The sequence below is a fragment of the Varanus komodoensis genome, unplaced genomic scaffold (assembly GCF_004798865.1).
Source record: "Varanus komodoensis strain SLA01 unplaced genomic scaffold, ASM479886v1 scaffold27, whole genome shotgun sequence".
Taxonomy (NCBI): domain Eukaryota; kingdom Metazoa; phylum Chordata; class Lepidosauria; order Squamata; family Varanidae; genus Varanus; species Varanus komodoensis.
In genome coordinates, this window is record NW_025335701.1 from 12,697,814 (window position 1) to 12,710,254 (window position 12,441).

At 41.5% G+C, this 12,441-nt stretch overlaps 1 protein-coding gene across 4 annotated transcripts in view; it reads right to left on the bottom strand.

The window, feature by feature from the left end:
- TMTC1 (transmembrane O-mannosyltransferase targeting cadherins 1) overlaps window positions 1-12,441 on the bottom strand; it is a 182,237-nt gene that overhangs the window by 108,948 nt on the left and 60,848 nt on the right. For all 4 annotated transcript variants that reach the window (XM_044434084.1, XM_044434083.1, XM_044434082.1 and 1 more), the window contains 2 exons: window positions 3,293-3,374; window positions 2,227-2,330 (listed from right to left, as the gene is read on the bottom strand). In XM_044434084.1, coding sequence (XP_044290019.1) covers window positions 2,227-2,330; window positions 3,293-3,374 — 186 coding nt within the window. The remainder of the gene's footprint in view (window positions 1-2,226; window positions 2,331-3,292; window positions 3,375-12,441) is intronic.

The window sequence follows — 12,441 nt, forward strand, 5'->3', positions numbered from 1 at the left end:
GGGGGTGAAAGTGAAACAGATTGATTTGTACCTCCCAGACAGATGGGATTATTAGTATGTGACTGCCCTGTTTTTACACTTACACACACACACACACACACACTTATGTAGAAACAAGACTGAACAAACTTATAACCGAACACACGAAATTAGCATGGGCTGGATAAAGACTGATCTGTCCTCTGCTACTGCACTAGGCCATCTCCTGTTTGCCCCCGTCTTCACACAGCCCAACCTGACAGGTGTTCAGGACACACTAGTTGAGCTATACCTGCCCATGCATTCACACACGCCCTCTATCTTTCAAACAAAGCCGTTACAGTTATCTTGAAATTATCCAACTGTCAAAAAGACGAGTATGCAATGCAATACAGAAACTGGGAAGGTTTTGCCGCATGGATGAACTGCCTGATAGGAGCGCCTTGGAGTAAACAAACCAATACAGCAGAGATATAGAGCCCATAAATAACAGCACCTGGTTATAATTGCAGCCACATATGTTTTACAACATTATTATGAAGTGCCTTGTCAGGCACATTTGATTTAGAGCCATACAAAAGATGGAAAGAGCCCCAAGCTAAAACAGCTTCAGCTGTAAATACTGAAGTGAAAAACTGTTAGTCCTAATGAAGGGCATTAATAACATCTTTCCAGTATTTAGGAAGAGTTAAAATTCAGCTGATTATCCAAGGAAGCACATACAGCTCTTTTTAAAGAATAAGTTAATGGACTACAAAACCGATCCCATGCTGTTCTTTTTCATTCTTTTCTCTGACCCCTGAGAACACTCGTTTTTCCTTCTCAAGAGACTCCTCGTTTAATCAGTTGCAGAGATGCAAAGAGCTTTTTGTCCGTCTTTCAGTCATCTCTCTCTTCCAATGACTTCTACACCGCAGCTTCTCTCCCACTTTATTTTCTGCTCTTTTTAGGGAGAAACTCTGGGTCTTGGCATTAGGGTCACCAGGCCGTAAGCCCCCAGAGAATTAAAGGCTCTAATGGGTAACGCAGTCTCCTCGAAACAAAAAGACTCCCATTGAGTTATATGCAATAGCATGACCGGCTTTTGCAGGGAGCAGGCCATTCAGGAACAGCTTTCACAGAAAGAAAAAGGAAACCGTAAGGACCCTTTTGTAGCATTCTCTGGTTCAGGCTGGCTTCTCTACCTTTCAGAGAAATTGCCTAGCTTAAATGAGGGCTCTCTGCAGGACCACAGATCTCCTTTGTACTGCAGTTCTTTAGGAGAAGCAAGCTGAGGCTATCTGGACAGATCAGCTGCTGCTACCCAAGCTTTTGATGTGCTGGTAATTATCCTTGGACCTGGGGTGGCTTTCTGAAGCTGCAGGAATTCATATGCCTGACAACAGTTCTTGAGCTATGGCCAACACCTAGCTTAAGGATTCAGAGCAAGGTCAGCTGGTAAAACCCTGAGTATCTGCTGTTTTCTTCAACAGACATACTTCCTGTGTTCTCCTATGTATTTTGACACAAATACTTTCTGTTTTAAGGTAACAAATTTCTGCTCTGGGCTAATGTGGAAATCTCCTTTAACACCATCTTTTCCCTTTTAGCTAGCTGCAACAGCAGTTCCTGGGCTTGCCTTCCTCAAAAGGTTGCTTCAAAGATCCAGTGAGACAATGCTGCGCATACTCTCCTGGATTCTACCGAGACAGGGTGGAAGCCAAATTAAGCAGAATGAACAGCATGGAATAGTTGCTTAGATGTGCCACACACACACTGTATGCACACATTGGCTTTTAAGCACTTTGTTCAGTATTTATCCAAGCTTAGGATCACTTATGCTATTGGAAATGCTCATCGCTATTTCTGCTAAGCCTTCGAGGTGAATTTGGTGAGTGCCCCAATACGTTAACAGTTTCTACTTCCTTATTTTGAAGAAATTTACAAGCAAATGCAGACAATTACTTTGCAGGGCTATTAAAATTCAAAAATGTATCCATGAATTTTAAGACATTATTTCATTCTTCTACAGTTGCCATCATTCACATGCAGAAGTCAATTATCACTACATTTTGTCCATTCTCTGAATTTTTTTCCTATACAATGAAAAAATGTATTGATTTGTATCTGCCTAGCTCCACAGCTATTATTAGTAAATAATTCTGATCACTGCAAATTTCAGGGGGAAACAGCAAAAATTATGGGGTAGCTTGGTTTACACTAAAGCAAAGTTCAACATTCCCACCAATGTGGCTCCTGCTACTGTACCTTGTAAGAAGATATGGCGAGAATGAAGCTGGATTGTCCTGTTCTGAAAATGCTGGCATGGAACCACCCATTATCCAGAGGCGAAAATACAAAAGTAGGATCACCTTCAGGGAAGAAAAACAGATACCAGTTTTATTATTCTATAAAAGATCACAATTCCTTAGAGATAGCAAGCCAGGGAAAGAATGAAAATCAAGTATTTTAACATCTTCCTCAAAAGGGCCTTCACTGTCAGCTGATAAGCAAGATTGGGACTAGCTTTAGGAAGACACCAAAAGCAGATGATTTTGGTTTTCCCAAAAGAGCAGGAGGTTCTTAATAAGTTATAGTGGGAGAGTATGAGAGATGCTTATGGGTTTTTCCTGATCTTGGACCAAAATTACTTGGCCTAGGATACTCTGTGCTTCTCCCCCCACATTTTTTTTTTTTAGACCAACCCCCCCCATAAATGCATCACAACAAAAACACAATAATAAAAGTAATGCTACCACCAATTCACATACTATAACAATTAATAACATATAATATACTTCAATTATTTCCATATCCCCTCCAGAAGTTCATATAATCTTGACTGGGTTTACAGCCTTTGCCTTCTATCAGTACTGCTTTTACAAAATCTTCCCAAATTTCATTATATTTATTTGCTTTCATTAACCCTCTTAATTTTTATTTCTGTCATCAGTTTATCATTAATTACCATGTTCCATATTTCATTATACCATTCATGCCTTTTGCAAGACCCAATTCTGTTTCCAATATTTAACTATCACTAGCCTAACTGCCATTATCATACTTACAATCAATTCTTTCTTAGCTTCATTTATATCTTGTTTGGGTACTCTGTGCCTTGACTGGAGCATAGGGAGGTGCTTGCCATAGGCAGCAAGAAGTCCTGTTTCAGCCCTCCTGCTGCTAAGCCAGAGCTGAAACTCATTGTGTTCATTCTTAGGTGCGAGTAAAGGAAGATTCTCCTACATCTGCTTACTCCTGAAACTGCCAAGTTATAACATAATTTCCAAAGAAATTAAAGGGAGTAAGACTATATTCTTTAGTGAATACTTACATAGGTAAGTACCAAGGCAGCTCTCTTTAAAAAAGGTCTTGTGGTATACAGGAACTTCTGCTTGTTACTTGTGGTCAGGTAACTGAAAGCAACATTTTAAGAAGGTGTTAATCAATAGATACCAATATTTTGGAACTAAATGTGGAAAAGGTTAATTATATTTATAAACTCAATTTCTATGAAGGCACTGAAGACATTCACAGTTTACAACGATTCTTTAAATTAAACAGATGCAGTACAACAAAGAGAAGCAGAAGCCAACGACAATGATGAAGGAAAGCAACCTGGACAGGAGTGAAAAATGGGTAAATTCGAGTACTAGAGTGCCCCATCAAAGATCATTGAGTGGGTATCTGCAAGTGAAATTTCTACTGCCCCATTTACCAAATGCCCTCACAGTGCTTACACATTAATAAATCTTTGGTGACATCTTTGCATGTCTCTCGAGCCTTTGAAAGTTTTTGGCTATAAGTTGTTGAGGCTTTTTTCTTTGCATTTTTGTTTTTATCTATTCCTCTGCTGCTCATTATTTTGTTTTGTATTCTATTCTTTCATATGGTATTTTATTCTTTGAACTGTTCATAATCTACCCAGAGAATGTTTGTTCTTGGGCAGTTTGAAAATGCAATAGATAAACAGGCACAGCAGGAGAGGTTGGGAACCTGGATGGCAGAATGGGCACTGCAGTCTCTTTGTCCTTTTGATGCAAAACCTGTCTCAGAAGAACTGTCTCTGGGCATGGCTACCACACATCACATGAATGATCTCGTTCCATTGCATATCCCGCAGAGGACGGGCTCATAGGGAGAGAGGTACACTCAGCGTTATCCTTCCATAAACAGAACCCTCCTTTAAGTATCTGGCAGCTCCTTCAATTCATGAAGTTAAAACTTAGATTCCAAGCCATGGTGCCTTCACTTACACATCAATACAATTTATTTAAGGAGAATCAGGTTGTAAAAGTTAAAGATGTTCAGTCTTTGCTATTCAATTTCTAAAGCAAAAAGGAATGCTGACATGCCTTTCTCACACTCACCCAACTAGTCGGGTGATTCAAGGCAATTTAACAGTTTCGAAGCTCCAGCAACATATGAGAAGAGGTTGCAACATTTCCAGTGTAAAAGGAAAATGTCAAATGCAGCCTTTGATCAACATTTTTATGGTAGACAGCAAGCAACTTTCAACAACCTTTAAGGTGAGAAGTAAAGCTTTCTATGCCAACAAAGCAAGACAGGTGGGTGTAAAATTTAAACAGTGAAAGAACATGGGGGAATTTGGAAGTGTGCCAGGAAATGCATTGTGTAATTAAAACAATCTTCTGTCATGTCAAGAAAAATAATAAAATGAACGCATACAACAGAGAAAGATAAATTTTCTCAGACCCTGTATATCTATGCATTAATAAATGTCACTATTTGATTTTGGCATTTAAATTAAATGCCAGACTAGACTAAAAGGAGTTTGCTCCTGTAAGGTCCAAAGCTTCCCAAACTCCCACCGATAACAAGTAGAAACAACTCCCCCTGTAAAAGGCATCTCCAATAACTCCCAGCAGTTCACCTCGGCCTTGATGTGAAGTCATTGGAAAGAACATGAAGGTGGATTTAATTAACCTGAGAGTGGAAACAGCACCTCATGTTTTCTACTTATTTAATGGATGAGGAGAAAACAAGGTGTCTATATTTGGGGCAATTTGTTGAGTATGTGCTAACAAAAGGGAAAGGATTTGAACTTCCATGAGAGTCACTGCAATTTAGGAAGAGGGATGGAGTTTCTTGAAAGAGCAAATGATTTGGCAAATATCTAATGGTCCTGGTGGTAGGATGCATGGTTTTATTGTGTTATAGTATGATTTTAACTGTATATTTTGCTTTCTGCTGTATTGTAGCTGTAATTTTGTAAAAATTTAATAAAAATTAGTTTAAAAAGAAAAAGGTGTCTATAAACTTTTTTAATTTTAATTTTTTTGATTAAAAACTTGTTACCTTTAGGAAAACAACTTAACACAAGAAATGTATTAACCGAGAAACAGTGTAATACTGGCATATGCAGCAGTCTCCAATGAAGCATGTGTTTCTAAAATGTTATTGTATTCCATTTATATCCCACCTTTTTCTTGGAAGGAACCCATGGGAGTTTACATGGCCCCCCTCCTCTCCATTTCGTCATCACAACAAGAAGTTAGGCCAGACTGTTAGGGAGTAACTGGCCCTAAGTCACCCTATGGACTTCCTGGCCAACTGAGAAATACAACCCAGATTCCCAGTGTCCCACTCAAGCACTGCTAGACACACATTAAAAGAAAAATCTGCTTTGGCCATAAGGAACTTAAAAACACACTGCCAAGCCCATTCCAGCAGCTAGCATATAAGACCCAGAACTAATCAGTTTCTATTCTACTTGTAATTACTTGAACCAAGGGATATATAGATTTTCTTAAATGTGTTCCATCTGCGCTTCATGGATTGTCAGGTGTCTTTCGCTTGGCTGTCCATTCATTGACAGAATCAGATTTTTTTTATTCTTTACAAGAATTTAATTCCTATTTGCACTTGTGTAAATGCATCAATGCCAATGCTTGCTTGTTCAAATATAGATTTGTACAAAGTACAAAAAATTGTCCACAGAACCAGCTTGACTCAGAAACAGCCAGTTTAATGTAGAATCCATAGTTCAAACTCATGGCAGCACAAATTAATTTGAATCCTTTGTAGATTTCTCCTAAAATCCCAACTCGAGCTGCAACTGCAGATTCAGACAACCTTTGGGATTTCCTGAAACCTAATCTAGTACCTTTATCCATCTCACTACCAAGACGGGTGCCATATGTAGGAAAACTTTCTTATATTAGCTGCTCATACAGGAACACAAAGTCCCAGTTCAGATATTCAGTGTCCTCATACTGGCTCACTGCTCTTTTCCTGACCACTGAGGTAGCATCTCGCACCAAAGTTGAGGTTGTGGGATTACTGCTTCTCAGAAAGTAGGGGGGCGGGGGGAATCCATATCACATCATCACAGGAGTGGGCATTTACTCAGAACTGGACAGTAAACTAGCTGGTCTACAGTAAACTGGACAAATGAGCTATCTGGGTCAACCTACATTCAACTCAGGCCTCAAAGCATCAGCACTGAATATCAGGTTGGGAGGCTGAATCCAATCATCCAGAGGTCCAACTCTGCCCACTGGGATGTATTGATTTTGTCTGTACTCCTCCTTTACCAAGAAAAATGGCACTCAAGAAGGATTACAATCACAAATAAAACAGCAATAAGCCAAGATATTAAAATGGTTTCCCTGACCACTGATACTTGAGTGGTTTGCTAGCTTGGGTGTGGGTTCTTGCCCCTTTTCAAAAAGGTTAAAATGTCTCTCCTAAGATGTAATTAGCAGCAATAAAGCTATATGCTAAAATATGCTGGTATTCATTTATTTATCCCACTTTGCCTCTAGGCTTGCAATGTTGTGGAACACTGGCCTGCTTAAGTGGCAGGGAAAGCGAAACATAAAAGTTTGCTGGGCTTGTACCAATACTAGGCACCTGGCATTCTGCATTTGCCCGATCAAGATAGCAGTACGTTCTTGCTGCTGATGTTGCACTTCTGGCTTCAGACTAGTTTCTGACCGCTGGTGAAAATGCGGTCAGAAACTAGTTAAGTATTTAGTTGCTCAGCAAAACTGCATGGTAAACGCTTCCAAAATTTCTCTCTCACTTCAGCACTTTAAAAAAAACAACCCCTAAAACAGGAAAGATGACAGGAAAGGCAATCCTGTTTTAAATGTTGGGGGTGGGCAAATGCATTTGTACAGACCTTTTATTTTTTACTTTGCTTTCTCATAAGTCACTATGAAATTGCTTCATCACCTTCTTTCCTGAAAAGTAGTTCAGCGATAAGCCATAATCATAATAGCAAAGAGAGAAGCGCTTAAGAAACAAAGAGTTCTCTCCTATATCTGTATCTTACACACATTCCAACACTCAGGCTTGCATGAACAAACGCACAGTTCGAATGGAGGCCAAGACAGATCTGGCAGCCGCGATTTCCTCCAAAGGAGAGCTCTTCACAAAATGACATCAGTGCTGCACCAAGGGTTTATTATAACCCGAGACAGCAGGGTAGGTGGCCCAATAAAATGCAAGACCATGTAGGTTTATAGTGGTGTTAAAAGTTGCTGGTACCAGATGAAGTTTGCAAATCAAAACAAACTCCTCAGAAGACCAGACAGCTTGTCTTTGTTAAGAAGAAACAAGAAGCCCAATTCATATAAACAAAAGACGGGCTTAATGGCTACTTGAAATCAGTGGGGAGGTAATTTTAGCCTCTGGACTTAAAGAAAAGAAGATGTTCTTTAGACGGCAACACATACTATAATGGATGGAGTAAGCCAACCCTGCTGGATTGGGGCAGGGGGCTCCTGTTCATTCTACTGAGGGGGGGCTGTTAACCTCTGCCCCACACACCAGCCCTGACAGCACCCTTGTTTGACCCAGAAGCCTGCTTCACAATGTCCATAGGAGGTGATGGCCTTAGGTCTCTATCCTTCCAGAAGCACCTCAAGCTTGGTGCACCCCTACCAGTTGGGTAGGGCTCTGCTCACTGTAACACCTCAAGCAGAGATCATGGGAGCAGCAGTAAGAGCAGCGTCTTTTCAAGAGCAGCTGTGTGGAATAAGGTTCTGGAACAAGCTTCCTGGCACAGAGCCTTCTTGGTGAGGTTCAGAAGACTGCTAAGAGGAAGGCACCAAATTTTCATGATTAACAACTGGGCTGATTCTTTGTTGTGATATATTCTTAATTGAATGTGATTTGATAGGCGATGCTTGACCAGGGGTCATTTAGCTCCTTCGAGCTGGAGGATTAGGCAGAGTTAAAATATGTATTTTAACTAATTTGGTTCTATTTATTACAGCACAGGAATACATGCAGAGTTGTTATTTCTACACAGCTGCAGGGTGGTGCTCGTTTATTTGTTTTGATTTAGAGACCTCCATAATGTACAACGCAATATACACAAGTATCTACATGAGGCAACACTCACACATTTAAGCTGCCATCTATTCCTCTATCCTCCTTTTCATGAACTGGGGCAATGCCTACAAGTTGGTGGCTGCTGCTATTCAACTTTTATAACACATTTCAATAAACTCATAAGAACCTAAGGAGAACCTGCATGATCCACTCAATTATTCCACCAAATGCCTCTGGGAATCCCATAAACTGGGCATAAAGATGTTAGCTCCTTCCTGCTACTGTTCACCAGAAATTGGTATTCAGTGGCATGTTACTGCTGCTAACACTTAAGGTTCCACCTAGTCACAGTGGTTTATACCAACTAATAGAACATGTCTAATTCTCCTTCTTTTCTTGCTTTCACTTACATGCACACTATCTTTCATACAAATTTACAATCAGAAAATGCACCATTCTTATGTGCACAAATTGAACAAAAAGCTTGGAGAAGTCAGGCCCTCCTCTTATCCAAATCCTAGAAAAATCCCTCAGTAAAAATTATATTCAGAGCTCTGTATGTCTTTGCCTTCTTTGTGCTCACCATTCATCTTTTCAGCTCACAGCGGAGAACTGAGGTGAGGAAAAGGCTCGTGCTGCTTCCTTGGAGGACATGACACCAGGACCTTATTCAAGGCCCTCTCCCTCCCTAGCGCCAGAGGGTGCAAACTCGAAGAAACGTCAGTGGTCAACAGGTCAGTGCGTTCCACCAGGAAGGGAAGGGTGCATGGAGCTAAAGCACTTCCCCTCCAATGGGTTCCTGCACAAACAACCTTCTCCCATGACAGTCCTGGCAGGCTAGAACTTCAACCAGCAGAGCTCATTTCAAGCTATCCAAGGTTCTATTTTCATCTGCCCTTTGCATGGTGTGACTTGTATTTTCCTAACTATCCTAATGTGATTTAACTTTGCCCACCTTTACTGGCACTTAACAGAAACAATACCTTTACTGGACTCTGCTGCCTTGTGTAAGATACTACTGAGTTTCTCTGAGAGTGTCAGGTACTCACAGAATAGGACTCTTCTATGCTGAAGGTAAAGACAGCACTTTTACTTTTCACACACACCCTGCACAATTGACAACCCACAACGTCAACATGGCCCACAAAGCAGGTTACTCAAAAGCAAGTTCTGCTGGGCCCAAGCAGTTACTTGCCTGTGCACTGTCTCCTTAAGCACAACCCAGCATTCTTCTCCCAATCTTCTTTTTATCTGGACTAGAAGAAACCCTGATGCAGGCCTGCAGGGAGAACCTAAGGCATCTAACATTTCTGGACTACATTTCTCATCTTTTCAATAAATAGTTATTGTTGGTTTTTAATTTTTGTAATCAAGGACAAGATGTCTGTAAATCCAATACTTGGTTTGGTAAGATTTGTTTGAAGTCTTACTTAGAAATTTGCTTCAGCTGGTTTTCAAAGAACCCTAGCAGACACTTGAGATCTCTGAATAGTGTTCTCTCGCTGCCAAGCCTTTCCAACAATGACCTTTTATGAGGTCTGAGGTTTGCTGGCAATAGCTTCCTCCTTCTCAAACTCCCCACAAAATGTACATTAAAAGTCAGAGGCTCTTCACCGTTCACAGTTCATAAAAGTGACAAGACAGCCGAAGGGCTTCTTCATACAAGGTCAGAAAATGCACTCTACAAAAAGTAAAAGAAATTAGTCTGGGTTTTCCACCTCCTTTCTCTTTCATTCTGTGACATGTGGGACAAATTCTTTTCCTTTGCAAATGCCCTTGGGGAATCCACATGGATAAAACAGATGAAAAGCCAAAAAGAAACATATACCTAATATGCCAATATGCACACAGAGCTGCATTTGTCCAGAACGGGCAGGGGGACAGCCTTCTCATGCCAAGCATTCCAGCAACTGTCTGCCAGCTGATCAAACAAGCAAGATGGGCTAGAAGCTCTCAGTCAGGTGCTCACAGCTTCTTGCACTCATACAAAACCAGGTGCAGCAATTGCAAACAACAATTCCATTTATTTCAGTCATTTCCCTCCCGTTTCAACAACCAGATCCCAATGCTCCAGAGACAGCAACAAAGCTTTATTTGTAAGCCCCTCTTTGGCGGGCATCTCAAGCACTCTGTCTTCTGGGAAATATTTTGTGCATCCCTTTGATTAGTCATCTTTTAGTTTCTGAATGCTTAAAATGGAAAGAGATGGACACAAACTTCTTTTCAACACCAGTTTAAGGTCTTTTGGTAGCTGGTCCAGCAGTTCCCAGGAGCCTATCCTATTGAGGAACAAGGAAACCATTTAGAGCAGTTGTGATTGCCACAGCCAGATGTGCAAGTTGCTTCAAGTAAGCCCCACCTGAGCATCTTTCATTAGGTGGCTCTTTGGAATACGCAACAGAGCGAGGGATTTTCCATAGGACACTTCCGAAAGCCCAGTTAGGTCCTGAACTCTGCCATCTCTGCACTAGAAAAAGAAGAACTGCAGGATGCCAAGAGGCCTCTGCAATGCCCAACTTCCAGAGGTGGTGGCGGTGCACAGGGAGATTTGCAGGAAAACACAGGAGCAGAGCTATAGATGACCTCAGCAAAATATGTTTTATCACCCTAAGTTGATACACCAATTACGACCCTACAGGATACAGAGAGCCTAGCTATAGTTACCGTGCTATGGTAACCTCTCAACTGAATTACTGCAATGCCCTGTACATGCACCTGCTGTTGAAAATGGTCTGGAAACTTCAATTGATCCAAAACAGGGCAGCAGTACTGCTCATAGGAACTGGCTCACAACAGTATATTCTGCCAGTCGTCTTTCAAAAGCACTGGCTGCCAGCTGAAGCCCAGACCTGATTCAGAGTGCTAGCACCAACATTCAAGGCCCTAGACAGCTGGAGGCCAGGTTAAATGAAGGAACACTTCATCCCATATGTACCTACCTGGTCCCTGGGGTTATCTTCAGGGGTCCTTCTCTGGGAGTCCCTTCCAAAAGAAGTGAGGCAGTTGGCTACCAGGAGGAGGACCCCTGGTAGTGGGCAGTGGTTGTGGGTTTGGGTGGATGCCGAGGGATGGTGGAGGACTGTTGTCCATGGGGTCATGATGGGTTGACTTTAAGACTAAACAATAACAAGTTATTCCTAAAGACGCCTCCCTGGGGCTCTGAGTTTGTTTGTTTTTTTTTAGTGTATGCAATTCCCTGTTTTATATGGCAGCGGTTGTAATTTTCTTCCTCTGGCAGGAAACTGAAAGCAACACAAGTATCCCAAAATTTAGGCTGGAGTAGTTAGCATTCACATATCACTTTTCACAGAAAGTATGGGAAGAGATAGCTTGGGATTGTGTGGGCGTTTTAAAAAACTGCATGAAAGCTACTGCACACTGCTGAATTGTTAAGAATGAGCTCTCTGGTCTCCTAAACCTTCGCTTTGCCTCCCACGCACTCTCAGCACCCAAGAAAAATAGTCTTCATTTGTAAAATAGAAATTATGTGGGCTGTGCTATCCGACAACGATGTTATTAAATATTTACTGACAAGATAAGCAGAGCTGAAGATGTCTGGGCTAGTGGCGTCCTTCTGGTATGTTTCTAAAATGAACAAACTCTATACACAATTGCACATGGCCCTGACTGGCACCATCTGTGAATCTAACCCTGCGCAGTTTCTTTAAACTTAGAGCAGGCAGCAAGTGAGTACTGAATTAAGCACTTACTCCTGAATGCAGAAAACATTCCTAATAAAAGATGATCCCTGCAACTTGCTTATGTCAGGACTTGGGTTTACAGAAAGGTCAAGAACTGGAGGTGTGTGTAGGTGTATACAATGTGTGAGACCTCTTCTCTGGGCCCTCTTGAAAACAGCCTTGTGGATTAAACGGGCACTTTAATTTCAGCCTGGGAACGTGAACGTACCCTCCTCTGCCTCCAAGAGAAGTGCGGCATGCAATGTATTTGGCATCTTTCCATCCTGAGCTGGGCCCCAAATCTGAAATGCAAAATCGTGAACTAAATGTGGACAAGAAGCCGTCTGGGCATGCTTTATTCAAATCAATAAGGAAAGCTAGTGGTAAAATACAGGCTTGGATGTCATGTCTCTGCCTGAAGAGTCTGCATTCGAAGAGGCACTTGACTCACCTGGCTGCAGGGATGCCTTAGTGCCTGCCAATGAGGCAGAAACGAACT